Source organism: Hyposmocoma kahamanoa, unplaced genomic scaffold (assembly GCF_003589595.1).
Source record: "Hyposmocoma kahamanoa isolate Upper Pololo Valley unplaced genomic scaffold, ASM358959v1 80, whole genome shotgun sequence".
NCBI classification, from domain to species: Eukaryota; Metazoa; Arthropoda; class Insecta; order Lepidoptera; family Cosmopterigidae; genus Hyposmocoma; species Hyposmocoma kahamanoa.
The window spans coordinates 8,980,729-8,998,661 of record NW_020654051.1 but is presented as its reverse complement, the minus strand read 5'-3'; the positions used below and the strand labels follow the sequence as shown (position 1 = coordinate 8,998,661).

The following is a 17,933-nucleotide window of genomic DNA, read 5'->3' as shown; positions in this document are numbered from 1 at the left end:
AGACCACAAAGCCTGGACTTTTGACTTTGACACCAGCGCATTCCGAAAATCGATTATCATCAAATGATTATTCAAAATACAAGCATTTGGATACAAATCATATGTGTTACATATATTACTACAATAGCAATACTTGTGTTACCTAATAAAATTAATTGTTATTTATAGTTTTAATTAAGCATTCTGTATTTTTCATCTATCATATTCATTTATATTTAGCTAGGAATAATTTCAATTATACAATTTTGTAAAATCAGTTTTGGTTTTTTTGTCAGTCCTTCGGCTTTCGTAATTTACGTCACTTGTAACTTTAAATTTGATGGTCTAAGATAACAAATTTTAAAATAAGTGTTCATTTGCAAATTAAAGAAAAATGTGTGTTATTCGATTTTAAAATCAGGACTTAATTGAGTTCCTTCAAGACCATGGACGTTGCAACACGTCCTAAACTTCGAGATTTATAAATATGTGTTTATATACACATATCAAATAATGTGTGAAAATCATAATGTCAAAATGAGTGTTCCAAACTAAAATTTTAATAAACAATTAACATTTAATCTAATTCTAGGATCACATTATACTAAATTGTCGTCAAGTTTGCACGCCGGTGCTTGCTTTTATTTAAAATTTACTAATTATTCGACTCATCTGAAGAACAGAGTCCGTGGTGACTATATGTATAGCGAAAAGAGAATAGGTACATTACGAGAATAATTTCGTTATTCGAACTAAGCCCCATGTAAAGGTGTTTTGGGAATTTATGTACCTTATTTCGTTTCGGAAATATAAAATCAAACAACAGTTGATCTAACGTCCACAGCGAAGAAGAACGAACGAAATGTACTATGTCCTGAGAACAAGTAGTCTTGCACATTGTTCTACGGATGCGTCGATTTACCAACTTAAACAAATTTCATCGGGATGGTTCCACCATTCTTTAAAGTTCGTGTAAATCGATTTCTCTGTAAACTTATTACTGTTTAATAATCTGCAAAGTTCACAATATTCATCTGTGTCCACACTCTCAGACGTTTTGTAATAAGAGTAATGTCGTTTCCACCAAAAATATTGTGCATAGCTGTCTTTCCTGACTCTAATTAGACGGTTCATTATGCCGGCCAGCTTTGGAACTGACATCTTACTTGCATCTAGATAACTGTCTGGAGGCAAAATCCTGCGAGTGAGGAGATACATATTATACTATATATTCAGATGACTAGATTCATTATTAATAAAATTCTAAGTATATATATGGATTTAGATGAAAATAGAGAAAATAATGGAAATAAGGGATGCTTATTTACCTACAATTCGGTTGCTTTTTGTGACGGGACGAACAAGTCGCGCACCTGGTGATAAAGAGAGATTTATATCACAAAGATCTGACGGGCACCACTACTGCGCCCGTCACCTTGAAACATAAGTTGACAAGTCCCATGTGCCTGTAATTTTACCAGCACCCTTACCCTTCAAAATTGAAACGCAGCTATGGTTCCATTATTGCTTGGCAACAAAAATAGGTACGGGTTAATTGTTAACTTGGAATGAGCTCTTATATCAAAAAAAATCTCACGACACCGGGATTGACATTATTAAGTATAAAATTGAAGGCAAATAAACGTTTAAAATGTTATTTGTAATTTTATTTGGGGTATTATATAGGGTATTGTATATTCTCATGTGGGGTAAAGCGGCAGATATTCAAACCATATTTGTATTGCAAATACGAACGATTCGTTCTGTGTACCGTCTAGGCATATATTATGATTATCGTTTCCTAAGTTTAAAAACTACATTAAAAATATTTTGATTGAAAAGTCATATTACAAAATTGATGACTACGTGTTAGATAAAGATGTATGGAAAGACGACACGGCTTCAGTATCCACATATATAAAGTGTATTCCATAGCATTTAAGTTTATTAGAAAAGAGCAATCCCTAGAGTATCTTGCTCGTTCTTCTCAGGGAAATCAGCGTAGTGAACGAGAAGTAGCTTAAATGTGACGTCTTCAAGTGTAAATTTATTTTTCCTATGGAACAAATTATCTTTGACTTTGACCTATGTAACATTTAATCTAGTTTTTACTTTGAGGATGGCAAAAAGTATTTTATCATCTAAGGTAAGTGAACAATGTTTCAGTTCAAATTTGACACTGCTAACTATTCACAGTACTGAAATAAAGTTGTTGGTTCCTGGTCATCATCAGATCTTTTAGATTTAGTGAGCCAAAATTCTCCACTTCATGTCGACATCCCCAGATTTAAAAGAAGAAAAAAATTTAGGGAACCGCTTCCATGTCTCAACAGCAATTCACACCAAAAATTTAATTTTAGGTATAGAAGACTCCGAATATCCCGATCATTAAGTCATGAGTGACTACAATAATTTTATCCCTATAATAAACTTTTACCACCAAATTTTGCCTCTTAGTTTTGTTTATTTATTTGTCTCTAGTTGTTGATATTGTAGGTGTGTAGAATTTCCACTTACTCAATAAAATTATAAGAATGGTAACACACCTCATCTATCAGCGAGGCATGGAGCGTGAGAGGCGTGAAGCTGTCAGACAGCGTGCGGGACAATATACTGCGCTCCAAACACAAATGGTTAACATTGGTCAAAAAGTTTCAAATGGAACTGGCCCAATCACTTCCGCCGCATGTCAAGCGAGCTGTGACCAAATATTACCACGGAGTCGATCCCACCAAACGCAAGACGGAGACGTGATAGATTCAGAAGGATATGGCGTGACATGTTAGATATATAAATAAGATCTTGGCCTGTAGCGGCGTTAAGTCTCGTTGACTGGTGAAAGTTGAAGCTGTTCTTTGCCATACAGTGGGATAGTAACGGCTGAAAAATAGAAACAAAAGAAAAATGACAACATACCTCGTGTAATTAGCACCCCCGTACACAATAGGAACGGCATTATAGCGCAAGGCATGCAACAGTTCCGTAGTTACATAGTCCTTACACAGAGAATCTTCAAAAGCTAAATAAAAGTAATAATCTCTTTCTATTGTCTTATCACAAGATGTTTCGGATTCGCAGCGAAATTCTCCGCACTTCCCATAAATATCGAGCGTCAATAAGTGTCTTTTTAATTCTTCTCTAAGTGATAGAGCAATTTTTTCTCGATAACTATAAGTATTGCAATCAGATACAATCCACGCTGCCGCCTTGGTTTTATTTTCGATGATATCACTAAGATCGCGAGGTAAAGTGTACTTGCGTTGTGTTGGTATCCAGTGTACTTCGTTTTTAGGAGCAACAATAGTTTCGTTTAAATCTCGTACAACCAAGCCGCTTTTAATCTCTGAATCTAACCTATACGTCCACGTCCAATTGAAATAGCTGTCAAATTTTTCAGTACAAACTGTATTCTCCTGCGCTGATCCCATACTAACAAAAACATATTTCTGATATGGCAACCGTTGCTCAGGAAGTAGATTGTTTGTTAATCTTACTACCTCAGCTCCAAAAAGAATGGCGTCAAATTCAGTTTCTGCTTTGAAATAATTAACATCGTCAGTAACAAAACAGTTGTAGTAGGGACAAAATTTGTCAGCAAAAGCGATTTCTCCATTACCCATTTTATTGAATGGTTTGTTCATGCTAGAAGTCCACACTAAAATATAACGTAAATTTTTGTCTTTTACCTTACTTATTTTAGTGCCATCGAATTGCTTCCAAGGTAAATACCGTTTATCTTTCAATTTCTTGATTGCATTGTCATAGTAATCCTGAAGTCGATAATCGCTATGTATTTTTCTATCAGGCGGCCAAAATTTATAAGTCACAAACATTAATACAACTGTAATCAAGTAAAAGGTATTCAAATGTAAGTAATTACTTTTGTGACAAATATCCATTTTCATTGTAAGTCTTGTTTGTGGTTAGAAATTGAGTATGTGATAAAAAAAAATTAAAATCGACTAATAATAGTTATCATCAAACGAACAAGCGGAAAATTAAAATTATACGTCGAAATAAAATTTTAACAATGGTGTTAATTATCGGGACATTCTACACTCATGGACATGTTTAAAGGAGCCCTAAAAAGGTTGAATTGTGATGGCAGTGATCATAATGAACCGTTGGTAACACAACACTAGAACGTTTAATGGTTCTTTTTGTGTTGGAAAGGGGGTACTTCCATAGTGGTCCATTTCATTTTGACGAAAATCATCCACTTCTAAGAGTGGCTGTTCACGCAAGAAGATTCATTTTTATAAATAGGGCCTAAATTTTACTTAAGGAGCAATTATTTTAATGGTTGATTTTGCTATTTCTCCAATTCAAGGCGTTTTTCTCTCAACATACTTCGAGTAGTGAGAACCGATTTTTATTATCTCCAGTGTCAAGTCCTGTATAGTGGCGAATTTAAGGATATTCCAATAAAACTTAACAAATAGACGTAATTCCACGTACTTTTGAAGTCGGTTTTTTTAGTGCTCTGTACTGAGATTATTTATGATTTCTAGCAACAAGGTCACCTGTTGTATCAGTTTTTTGTTATTTGTGTTTTTCTTCGAGATATTTATTTTATTTGATAATTATCACGGTCCATTAATTCGTTAATTATCCGATATATATCCGATAATTATCTGATTAAGCTTTGTTCCTTTAATTTTTGACTAAAAATGAAAAACAGGGAAAACGATTTGGTTTATGGCTTTTTTTCAGATTGACATTCAATACGTTTGAATACGTTTCGGATACGAACACATGACACATTGCGTGGACATGGAACTTACAAATTATAATAATAAATAGATGTGCTGTTTGATTTACATGTTGTTGGTGTCCTAGGAGACAACTAATGAATAAATTCCAACAGCTTCTGCATCACCTGATCTGGAACTAGGGAATTCCCTGTATTATGAGAATTAAAGCAATGGAATTCAATCCGGGGCACTACCCGTAATACCCAGACCAGAACCATTTTCAAAAAGTTTATTTCCCAAATTGGTCTTGTCGGGAATCGAATCCGGGACCTCCTTACCCTGTGCCCACAGTGCAAACCGTCCAGCGAAGTCATCACTAGACGACACATACTGCCCTTCTTGCCATAACTAACGCATTTTCATTTTGGTAATTGTCGAGATTTATTTATTTGTTCATTCATTACATTGTCACACTTATACATAGGGCGCACTAAAAGTTTCCGGAACTGGCCACTTACATAAACAATATTTAAAAAATAATTACAACATTTGAAAATGGAACTCTTTGGCTGTAGAATACTGTTTGTTTCATCTGACTGTCACTTGTTTTTACATTGCGGCGTCATTTTAGGAATTGGTTGTTTACATCACCATGGATTTAACTCGTGAAAATTTTCGTAGTATGATTTTCTACGACTTTAAGTGTAATTCAACAGCTCAGTGGAGCTTCCCTCGGCTTCAAACTGCTTTTGGCGATGAAGCACCATACTAGACGACTATTTATAACTGGTTTGCAGAATTCAAACGCGGTCGTGTGAAACTCAGTGACGAATTTCGTGATGGTCGCCCGTCCACTGCTGTGAACAACAAAAACATCGATGATGTGCGCCGTATGAGCAAAACATACAGGCACATGCTAGACATACCAAGAGATTCGGGCATCTTTAGGCATAGGCATGAGTCAAATACAATCAATACTATACAAAACTTTGGGCGTGAAAAAGCTGTGCTCTCCGTGAATCCCACACAAATTGACTGAGGCTCAAAAAGTCAAATTCAAATTTGGTGTGGGACATAGTAACAAGTGACGAAACATGGATTATAGTTACGATCCCAAAACAAAGCAGCAATCGACCATATGGGTCTTTCGAGATGGGCCGAAACCAACCAAAGTGGCGCGCGTGCAAAGTGCATCTAAGCGGATGATTGCTTCGTTTTTTAATAAAACTGGACACGTGGCTACTGTTGCTTTGGAGAATCGTTGTACCGTGAATAGTGATTGGTACACGACCATTTGTTTGCCGGAAGTAATTGACAAACTCCGTAAAAATAATCGTAAACGCCGTATCATCTTGCACCACGATAATACTAATTCTCACACGGCCAGACAGACAAATGATTTTTTTAAGGTGAACAACGTTGACCTTATGAGCCATCCCGCGTACCGTCCCAATCTGGCACCTTGTGACTTTTATTTATTTCCAAAAATTAAGAACTAGATACGTGGTCAACGATTTTCATCACCTGAAGAGGATGTCGAAGAGTATGAAAAATATGTTTCAGCGATTGTCACGGAGGGATGGCATAAATATTTTCAAAATTAGTTCATTCGTAAGAAACAATAAATTCATTTCTGACCATTTATGGTATTTTGCTTGTTCTTATTCATTCCGGAACTTATAGCGCGCCCCACCTATTATTTTAGGTATATTGGCTTGTAAATGTACACGTGACACCCTGTAATGGACACAGCGAAGTGATGAGGGCAGTCATACTCATTATAAAAGTAATAAAATAAATGCGATCATATTAAATAAATAATTACAATTATACGTTAGTACATTAGATAAATTAAGAAGTAATTTAAATTAATTAGCTATTATAATAGGTATACGACGCGAGGGAGAGTGAAGGAAGACGCTTGAATCTCCATGTACACAACGGCGTTTGTTGACGTAATTGTATGATCGACAAGACTCTCATCCTCGATATTAGCTCACTGTCCCACCAGGTGGAAGCGGCAGCCGACGATCGATGATGAGGACTGACGATTCTATGAGCTTTCATCCAAGTATCCCACCAGGTGGAAGGAATCCCGAAGGAGGCAGCAGCGTTACAAAATATGCTCTACGGCGATACAGCTACGACTGTCCCACAAGTGGAAACAGTGATGCAGCTACGAAATTGTCCCACGAGTGGAAGCAGTGACGTAGAAACAAGCCCCAGGAGAGTCCCACACGTGGTAGCTTCCCCAGAAGCAAGTCAGGTGGCACTGAGGCCCTAAAATATTCTACAGTGCAAAGTGCTATGTTCAATAACAATACTTGTTGTGAACACTTTAATAGCGCACTCTATTATGATCCCAACGTCCTCTAGCGGCAAGGCGAGGTTACTAAAATTTCTTGTACGTGGTTTTACGCTATTAAAGTACATTTTGTCATTGAAAAATTATAACCTTTGTTTATGAGGAATTCTTTTAAATGTTTAGAGAAAATTTTACATTCCTTAATCTCTTTCATGTAAATTGGTGTGTGATTGTAAATTTTAGTTACCTATAGAAATAATGGCGTCTAAAGTTTTCTTGTTTTCCTTGAATAATGGCAATTCCGCTCATTTTGTTTGACAAGAAATCGAAAATACAATAAGAAATAAAAAAAAACGCTTATGGGAGGTTGTAGATCTTGTTCGCTAAACCCGGTACATATTAACTGCTCAGGTACACTAAAAATATCGATTATGTTACTTGTTATAGTGAGGGCAACATAGCACATCTTCATTTGTTTGTATTGATTTACTAGTCGCGTATATTGTCAGTGTACTTTTGGAAATAAATCGATTTGTAATTTAGTACAAAAAACTAGGTAAACGTTCCTTCTACGCCGACATCGTAACGCATGAGTAGCATTACCGTAAAGCGAAAAACTGAACCACAATAAAAGTGAATAAGCAACTTGGTAATAAAATTTTCTTTTATGGTTAAGATAAAGAGAGCTGGAAAATACATGTCAATCCAACCGGATAGCCTAGAAAACATATAGGTGAATAAAAGAAACAGTCTGATAAAAAAAAAATTACAGAATACACTATATTTTTAGGACGAAATTATTTCTGGAGACACTGTGATATAATAATTAAATAATCTAGTAAAATCTAATTATATCGAGATCCATCATCGCACTGGTTTGTTGCCTAATTCATTTGTCCTTCACTACGATTTTCGGAACGCGCTCCCGCTCCATGTAAGACAAGCGCAAGTTGCTATAGCATCTTCTTGACAATTTTCTAGATCAAGACTCTGCATTATGTTGTCGCGGATACATAAACATAGTATTATAATATATATGTATGTACATTTATGTCGTCGGTGTTCTGTAAATAGGGCGTAAGCGACATTTTTTTTTATGGGCACATGTTTTAGGTTTATTACGTCCTGTCTAAAATTCAATTTTAAAATCAAACTTAATTAAAAACAAAATTGAATTTTAAAACAGGCGTAAATATTTTAAAACAGTCGTTAAAACCTAAAACATACTCCCCTGAATTTTTTTTAGATATATCGCTTACACCCTTTCTACAAAACACCGGCAATATTAAGTATGTTGATGTTATATTTACATTTATTTTATACCGTATGAGTTAACTATCAAGTTCAGGTTTATGGTATTTTGTAATTATTGATTGAAGTATAGACGTGTTGTCTTTTTTCTGCTTGGGTCTATGGTTGACTCGTAGAAAATGCATTATAGCATTAAATCAGCCATTTGTACTACTTGTACTTTACAGTAATGTGCAAAAAAGTTTAAGTAAATTAATACATACACCACGAAATTATAAGATACTTATGAGATGTTACTTAAAAGCTAAATTTAATTTAATATAATGTGTATATTGTTAAGTTTATGTCAATTGTGTTAAGGTGTCTACAGATTTATTAGATTTTTGACGGTTGGTATCATTAATGCAAAAATACCCTGAACAAAAATGGAACTACGTATTCTTCCCATCATTACGAGTATTATCTTGTTTGGGGCCATGTCTGGGAATCTGATAGTTAAGGAGATATAGAGGATCAAAGTGAAATTGTTTTTGGTGTTTTTTTCACGAAATCTGTTTTGAAATGTTATTACTCAACTTTCCTCCAAACAAGCATTTATAATTTTTTCTTCAATTTACAAGTAAACGAGGCGTTTGAAATTACAAACCGGCTTTTGTCTGATCACATGTGTCAATCGTCAATAAATCGAGCAAATCTGTAGGCACGTTATCGTTGAAACTAGATACGAAACGATATCTGCGGCTATTCCCGATACTGCGCGAGAATTCTCCGGAAGATCTGCAACCAGTCGGGCTAGCATCACAGGGTGTGGCTTGCGCGAGAGCAACATAAAGCGCGATCTCTCTTTGCTAGAATAGCAGTATGTCACACTTTATGTCGCTCTCGTGCAAGTTCCGCCCTGTCGTGCTAGCCCTATTTCGTTTTAGCTCGTATCTAGTTTGAACGTTACATAATTGGCATAAAGGTCATTGTACTATTTCATTATTAAAATTAACTTCCATTACATAACACGGCAATGTAAATGAAACCTTGAAAACCTGGTCAATATCTAGTTTAAATTTCTCGCACTGTATTGAAGAAAAGTGTTTGTTTTTATGTCTCCTCGTCTATCTACCTACATGAGATTATTATATTAAAATTATTTCTTATTCGATTCAGAGAAATACAAAAAATCGGTTTCATACATTGACTTACAAATAAATGGACGACGGGTCTAATACAAAAACCACGAAAAAAATGTCCCAAGTCAACCTATTCGAAATTTAAATTGTAATGTCATCGCAGTATCGCGCTGTCAGTAGAACAAATGAAGACTAAAGCGGAGTGTCGCGCTCTGTATACGATTTTAGCGCCTTACAAGTGCGGACACTTTTTAGCGCGGACCCGACGTCCATATAATTGTAAGTCAATGGTTTCATAAAATAGAAATAAAAACAAGCCAATGACAGACCACGTCAAGCCTAAAATAAACGTCTTACACGTTTGCGACTGTCACTTAAACTGCTTTGTTGTTTAATTTGCACCGCATTTTTTTGTAAACGCAAGGTTTGTAACAACTGTGATAAAGCACGTACTATGTCTCGATATAATCTGTGTTCTGCTGCCTTTGAAATGAATATAGCTTAGGCCACTAGAAAGATCACACTGCAAACTTGATAACATAAATTCGATTTTACCACAAATTTGTGATTAAGTAGATTGTTGTTTGTATCTTAAACTAAATTACTGTTTACACGTGTAGAAGTTTATTTATGCCCGCATGAGCTGTGTAACAGTAAAGTAATTTAAAAATCGTACGTAAAGTTTACCAAGATTGATTTGATAATCACTAATCCAAAAAAAATACTATTAAAAAGGCCATAGAACAAGTGTACACAGCCTTGTCCGTAGTTACTTTATTTTAAATCTTAATATTACTTAAACAATTACCAATTGTTTTTAGTAGTTATTTTTCAATAGGTGTCAAATTATACATGCCCCTTATATAAATCTTCCTTTATGTTCTTTTGTAATTTCTTTAAAAAAATTTGGAATTAAATGCATTATTCGGTAGGTACGTAAGTTGCGCGAGTCCTACTTCCATCTGGTGTATTTAATTTTTTAATTAAAAATACAATTTCATCAAAAGCTACATTAGGTCCTTAATTGAAAAATATACAAGGAATATAATTATTTCATTCTAAAATGATTTCTATGCAGTTTTTATTTTAATAAAATTTAGATTATACGCAACTAAAAAAAGCAATAATGATTATCACTATTTACAGGTTTCTTACCACGGTATGACTTCATTTTATTTTTCCGACATTTCGGAATGGTTACACACTCTATGGTCTTAAGTTGACAGTCAACCCGTGACCATAGAGCGTGTAACTGTTATAATAATTTAGTGAATAACTACGAAAGCCTTAAAATCTAAAAAAGCTTTTTCGATGCCTTACTTTCTCAAACTCGTATCTTATAAAGATTGATTACACAGGAGATGGGATAACTTTCTATTTATTTTAAATTTCTCATCAATGGTGTTAATTTGGATCGATCACTTTAAGAATAGGTAAAAGCCAGTGTTTGAATATCAAGGATGTGAAGTGATGTGAAGTCAGCCTGCAACATTTGTATATACAATCCATTTTTTGCATTGCAGTAACTTTGTGTTTTTGAGATACGAGTTAGAGAAAATAAGGCGACGTGTTGTTATATTAGTCGGAATATTTATAGGTGTATGTACCTACATGTACCTACATGACATGCTGATAGCGTTCAACGCGGCCATACAATAATTTCGATACAAAAGTCAATCAAATAACAAAAGTAGTAAAACCAGTCGTGAAGTTGTACAACAATATGATAACCGCATACAATTTTACGGATAAATCTGAAATAGCTAGATAATAACTTTTTAGGCGAAGCAGAAAACAGCTCGTTCACCGTCAATTCATATTATGATAATAACCTAGTCCAATTTACATATCGTCGGATAAATTTGAAAACCTTGTAACTCCGTCTTTGGAGCGAACTCCTTTTTTACTATTCAAGCGCAATATTGGGCAATTAAAGACTGAAATATAATTTGTAGGCCTTCTTTTAATTATAAACTAAAGGAATAATCATAGACTGTCACATAAGTATTTCTAGTAATTCTGTTTTTTGTGCCTGCTCAACGGTTCACATTAATGAAGGTTACTAGGTTTACGAACGACGCTATATGTGTACTTACTTACCTAGCCTGACGCACATAATAATATTTATTCTATAGAGTCTCTTCTAGACCATAGACCACGTCCGAAACGTTGAGGCAAAATGTAATATTTTAAACACGCTCAAGTCCCGATTTTAAAATCAAATAATATTTGTTTTCATTAACATAAATGAAACTGAATCTAAGTGTATACAATATACTATTATAACTGAATTTTAACTAGAGAGAAGAACGAATCAGTACGTTTCAGGTCTGTAACACAGGTTATGTTACATTATTAGGTTATGAATTACAGACTCTAGATTTACATGTGCACTGACCTAGCTATTACCGTTATAATACACGTGTTTGTCGACGTGTTCGGTTATCGAGTTACACAAAATCAACTAACAATGTCCAGGATAGACGTGGTAAGCATAGAAACTGCCCCTCTCGCCCTGCAAGTCGTGAGTTATTAAAAAAAGGTCACGACCGACCAAACGCCAAGCCGCCGCACTCGACGCTAACTACATATTTAAAATTTTCTTTTTTCCTCAAAAAACAACGTACAAATAGTTCAATTGCATCTTTTTTATTTATCCACGGGGCCTAGATACAGATAGACACACTCACTTGATTTTAATTGGACCCGTGAGTGATTTATAACATAGAAAATTTAATTTATTTAGACATCTTCTGAAAACGCATTATTTCTGACCGAAATTACTCGACCAATCCTCGGCCAACTATTTTACAAGATGGCGATAAAGTAAAATTTTGAATTTAAAATTTTGAACTTTGACGTTCCATGGGAAAAGTATTCAATCCTAGGATTTTGCGCGCGCAAATGTGCAGAATTGTGTAAAAAAAAAAAAAGACTGCTGCGCTTCGGTATAAAGTCAACATTCAGATTAGTACGCACAGCCAAACATAGTTAAATACAATTTAAATCAAATAATAAGTAACGATAACTAAATATCAGAAACCCCGTGTTGAAGTATGTCTCTATGCAAGCCTTCTTTGTCAATTTCAACCAAAGTAACCTTAAATGTACACGTAATAACAGTAGATATAAATACGCTAGATGCACTTCCATCCTTCACAATATAACAATATTTCCACAAAATAATAAAAATAAACATATTACGTACTGAATTATATTATACCGGACCTAAATAATATACAAATAGTTTACATTAAGTAAGAGAAATATCAAGACATGACTAAACAACGCCCATTAACAAGGACTGCTTTGACAAAAGCCAATTGAAACATTCACATTTACATTAGACTCCTAAGACTATCTCATTTTTTTAACCAGCCGGACACAAATACTCAGCAGGATTCCACCACTGTCGCAAGTTTTGATACACAGATGTTTCATTAACTTTTTTTTCATCATTAAGCAGAGCACAAATAGCACAGTAATCATCAGTCTCTACTGTATCACCTTTTTTGTGATAAGAATAGTGATTCTGCCATTTAAAGTACGTCGAGTATTCCTCGATGTTGTGCATTAAATGATTCATTTTCTCAGCAAGTTTTTGCACACCGAGCTTTCTAGCATCTAAGTAGCTTCCATCCGGCATAAATCTGTAATATTATGAAGAAGAATGGGTTTTGGACTTATCTTATTTTTAAATGAATATGTCCGTACAATTGCATACACACATACTTACCTATCCATTCCGCATGTCTTCTACTGGGGTAGGAAGACTATGGACTTACACGTTTGTTCTATAAATTTCTAGCAACATTGTACTAACAACCTTCCCATATGACTATATAAAGTTTTTAACTCATATTATTTGTTTTGTTTTTTTTTTTATTATGATATCGAATGACGAGACGAACAATTCGTGAGCGTAGTGGTCAGTGTCACATCTACCCATTACAGTGCCACTCACAGCTTTTAATCGCAAATATCTGAGGGGCACTGCTACAGCCCCCGTCACCCTAAGACATGAAGTTTGCAAGTCCCACGTGCCTGTAGTTTCACCAGCTAGCTGTTTTACCCTTCAAAAACCGGAACACAGTAATGCTTACTGCTTGGTGGCACAAATAGATTTGGTGGCAGTACTTCCCTGGACAAACTCTTTAATAATTTGCTTTCTTCGATACTTTTATTATTATATTTAGCAACAAATATTCTCATACTGTCTGTGTACGTTTGTAGGCAGCATAAACATTATGAATATTTATATATGCCTTAATTTGGTTTTAATTGGATAAATGAAAAGGTTATTATTATTGTCAGCGTCTTACCTGCTTACACATATTTTGAAAACTTAAGCTGTCATATTTTAGAGTGAACGGGGCATGATATAGTATAACCTTTAAATAACCCGCCGTATTTAAATGATCGATTTGTCATAGTGCTTCACTAGTTCTTACCATTTAGCAAAATAAATATTAAGTACAACTAATCTCTAACCTTGTGTAATTAGCTCCTCCATAAACTATTGGAATCGCGCTATACCGCAAACCGTGTAAAATCTTCTCAGTAACATAATCTTCACTGAATGAATTCTCAAACGCTAAGTAAAAAAAGTAATGCTTCTCTATAATCCTGTCACACATTTCTTCATCAGTTCGGTCACATTTTAACTTTCCACATTTTCCGTACACATCAATTTTTAAATCATATTTATCTAGTTCATTTTGCAATGCACTCACAAAAATTTCGCGACTGCTTAATGTCTCACAATTAGACACAAATATAGCAGCAACTTTAGATTTCCCTTTTAGAACCGACAGTAAGCCTTTGGAAACAGGTTTCATGTCTTCTGTTTTTATCCAGTGCATTACTTTATTAGGGCCAATTATGTCACCTTCTTCATTTCGGATAATTATGTAACCCCATCTGGAGTCGGAGTCAAGTTTGAACGTCCACGTCCAATTAAAATAACCGTCGAATATTTTATCACATAATGGATAATAATGTGATGATTCTATGCTGGCAAACGCGTACTTTTGATGAGGTGATCGCTTCTGAGGTAATTTTTCTGGTCCCATGTATACTACTTCTGGTCCAGCGAATGCAACGACATCGAACTTAGTGATGTCTCCAAGATAATGCGGGTTGGATGTAACGTAACAGTTGTAATATTTACAAGATTTTTTGATGAACTCCTGTTGGCCTCGTCCCATATAAACGAATGGCACGTTTCTCGGCGAAGTCCATAGAAGTATATATTTAATTTTCTGCTGTTCATTTTTACGATCTTCATAAAAATTGTCATCAATCCCATACGTACGTACATCGATATCGAAATGTTTTTTTATTGGGAAAATTCTCATCTTTGAGTTAACAATTTTAATGTTACTTTTAAATAAATCGCCAACCGTAATGAATGCGAAGAGCAAAACAATAGCGATGGTAAAATAAATAATATATTTGCCCAAACAGTAATATCTCATATTTTTTATTACGGGCAAATTTTTATAGTGCAATAACATGCGTGTGACTCGTAACCGCGGGCAGTTCAAGTGAAGGAGCACTCAATACCTTACATTTATGCTAACATATCAACTTTATCTTACATTGTATTGTATAGCATTCTAAAGTGACACCAACCGCAAGTTCGTCGACATTGAAATATATTAACCTATTAAAATAGTAGTTCACAAACTTGATATATTTTATGTCAATTTGCTTAAATTACCTATATTAGTAGCAAAAAATTGTGTATACAAATCCGACAGTAACTAGTAAAACTTGAACTTAGTACTCGACATGCAAGATGATTTTTTGTTGCAATGGATCGTTTTGATGCCGATATAGTCGCTATTAATGAGACATGGTTGGGGACTGGTCAGGAGGTGTGTGCGCCGCCTGGCTACCGTACCGACTACGTTGTGCACCGCGTCCGCAGCATATGCGAGGTGGACGTGGTGGGGGAGTGGGGTTTTATGTAAAGGATGATGTTCGCGTTAGTTACCTTAAAAATCCCAATGATTCAATAGAGCAAATGTGGCTGACTACTAAAAGTAATGGATACTTGTTAGTGATAGGTATAGGCCACAGTGGTTGAATGTGGATACATTCATAGACGCCATTACTGACTCAGTCTCTAGGTTTTCCCACTATGATTATTTAATCCTTTTGGGCGATTTTAATGTTAATATGCTACAACAAAGAGATTCCCTGCCTTGGATCATTAACACGCTTAAATTTATGATGCAGTTACGCAACAAAGCACTTGCAAAGAGAAAACTTTCAAACACAGGATATGCTGTATTACAGGGATCTTACATTAGTAAAAAGAGTTTATTGTGAAAAACGTGCTTATTTTAATCAGTGTACTAATTCTAATGTAAAAAAGATGATGTTAAGTTTCGGAAAAAATTTAAAAACAACATTTTAATAGATCTGAGTGAAAATGAATACCTGTCTGACTATTTCAGTGACCCCAATAAGATCAATGATCACTTTTTGAATATCCCTGGGCATGATGAAATGTCTGCTCGTTTAGAGAGAAATAAATTCAAAACTGCAACTTTTGGGACTGATTCCTTAACTCTTCAACCTATATCGGAACTGAACGTCTTGAAATACATCATGTCTGTTAAGTCTAATGCGTGCGTGACAATATTAGCCGTGACATGATTACATTAACGTTACCAACAACTTTATCGATAATCACTACTATTGTGAACTGATCCATTCTGAAAGGTAGGGTTCCTTTTCTTTTCGTGGGGAAATCCTCCTATGATACCTCTCCGACGCGGGGTAGCGGAGAGGTTATGCCAGACTCCTACAGGCTAAAACCCCACGGTGGCCTTCTCGGTTGCTCTAGTGGGAGGGATCCGGGATCGACTTAGCGCACCGGAACCCCCCAGCACCTGTGAGGAGTTGAGTCCTCCCCCTTCCCGCCTCACAACGAAACGGGCCACACCGCCCCATCGTCTTTCTCGCGGCTGCCAAACTTACTGGCGAACGGAGCCCCACTCCACTATGCACTATGCCTGGCGGAGAGAGATCTCGCCCGATCCGGGCAACCAGGATGCTCCGTGTGCTGGGTGGAATCCTGATCCCTCCGTCACAGTAGTGGCACTGTGTCGTCGACTCGCGTTTGATCCGATTCAGATACTAACGAAGCATCCGTGCCCGAGGGGGCAGCGCACCCATGCGGAGAACATACCGCTGCGTGAGCGACGGAGCTCTCCAACTCGGACGTCGCTCACTGCACAGCCTCCGATGCCCGCGACAATCTTCTCCGGTATGACGGCTTCATCGAGTCCCGTCATTCTGGCCGGGACGCGCAATATGCACTGCCAAGTCCGAGTGGGCCTACCGCAGCTTTGCTTCTAGGGCGACGGCCTTGAAAATGCTGTCTGGGCCGGGGACCTCTATTATTATGCCTCTATTAGGAAGCACTGGTAACTCCACTACCTAAAATTGACAATCCCAGCGAACTGAAAAATCTTAGGCCTATTAGTGTACTATCTTTTCTTTCCAAAATTCTGGAAAAGGCAGTATATCACCAGCTTCTATGTTATGTAGATAAGAACAATATCCTCCCTTCTCTCCAGTCGGGCTTCCGAAGGTGTCGTGACATGGTTACTGCTTAGCTGGACGTTACGGATAATATACTAGCGGCACAGGACGCTGGCCGTGGTACAATTCTTTCTCTTTTGGACTTCTCTCGAGCTTTTGACAGCATTTGTGTTCCTCTTTTGCTTTCAAAATTAGTCTACTACAGACTAGACCCACAGGAGGTGCAGTTGTTCGGTGATTATCTTAGTGACCGACACCGGTCTGTGAGACTCAAAACAAGCGAAGGCATTGGCATGCTCTCCGATATGCAACCTGTTCATTGTGAAGTTCTTCGGGGTTCCATACTAGGTCCTCTTCTATTTATTATATACAGTGCTGATTTGGTCCAAGTAATAAAACACAGTAAATTCCATATATACGCTGATTCAGTTATATATCTCTGAAGTACCTGAGAGAATATCAGATGCGTTGCAGCTGCTCAACGAAGACCTAAGCGCGATAGCTAAATGGTCGTCAGAAACGCGCTTGTACTAAACCCTAATAAGTCCAAGTTTATGGTGCTTGAACCTAAAGTTCAAATTAAGAAATTTAGTAGTTCAAACTAATAATTTCAATCGGGAGGACGGTTTCAAATTATCTGCGGCATGGAATCCGGTGTTTGCAAAAACTGAATGTTCGCGATCGACTGCAAACCAGAATACGGCTGTGATACAGAATAGGGACCGTTAGTGTTGAGTGTGGCGGTAGTTTAAAAAATGTTATGCGGGTGGATGAAGATTCCACCGCCGAGATGCAGACGTAAACACCGCATCACCAGTCAGCCCGTGACCACGGCCAGTGCAACCTTTTTTTTTTTTTTTTTTTTTTTTGTCGGGGGGGAAATCTTTATGGATACCCCTGAGCCCAGGGAGACTCAGGGGTTATGTGGGGACTCTCCCTCTCCCTCCCTCCCAGGCTGGAGGGCCTACCCCACTAAAACCCCCCCCGGGTTTCCCTCTCGCCGGTTGAGTCGGCGCCGTGGGATCA

The 17,933-nt window shown here is 36.5% G+C and overlaps 2 protein-coding genes across 3 annotated transcripts; both read right to left on the bottom strand.

The window, feature by feature from the left end:
- Nucleotides 1-458: 458 nt before the first annotated feature.
- Nucleotides 459-3,785, bottom strand: LOC113233841 (alpha-(1,3)-fucosyltransferase C-like). Of its 2 annotated transcripts, XM_026469057.1 has the most exons (3): nt 2,896-3,785; nt 1,308-1,352; nt 459-1,177 (listed from the first exon to the last, which is right to left on the bottom strand). In XM_026469057.1, exons 1-3 carry the CDS (start codon nt 3,618-3,620, stop codon nt 898-900), a joined length of 1,050 nt encoding a protein of 349 aa, XP_026324842.1. In that variant the 5' UTR covers nt 3,621-3,785; the 3' UTR covers nt 459-897. The 2 variants fall into 2 exon arrangements, with proteins under 2 accessions (XP_026324842.1, XP_026324843.1); XM_026469058.1 differs by lacking the exon at nt 1,308-1,352.
- Nucleotides 3,786-10,511: 6,726 nt separating this feature from the next.
- On the bottom strand, nt 10,512-14,882 carry LOC113233860 (alpha-(1,3)-fucosyltransferase C-like). Its single transcript, XM_026469081.1, has 2 exons — nt 13,842-14,882; nt 10,512-13,000 (listed from the first exon to the last, which is right to left on the bottom strand). The coding sequence occupies exons 1-2, from the start codon at nt 14,864-14,866 to the stop codon at nt 12,721-12,723; spliced, it is 1,305 nt and encodes a 434-aa protein (XP_026324866.1). The 5' UTR covers nt 14,867-14,882; the 3' UTR covers nt 10,512-12,720.
- Nucleotides 14,883-17,933: the final 3,051 nt, after the last annotated feature.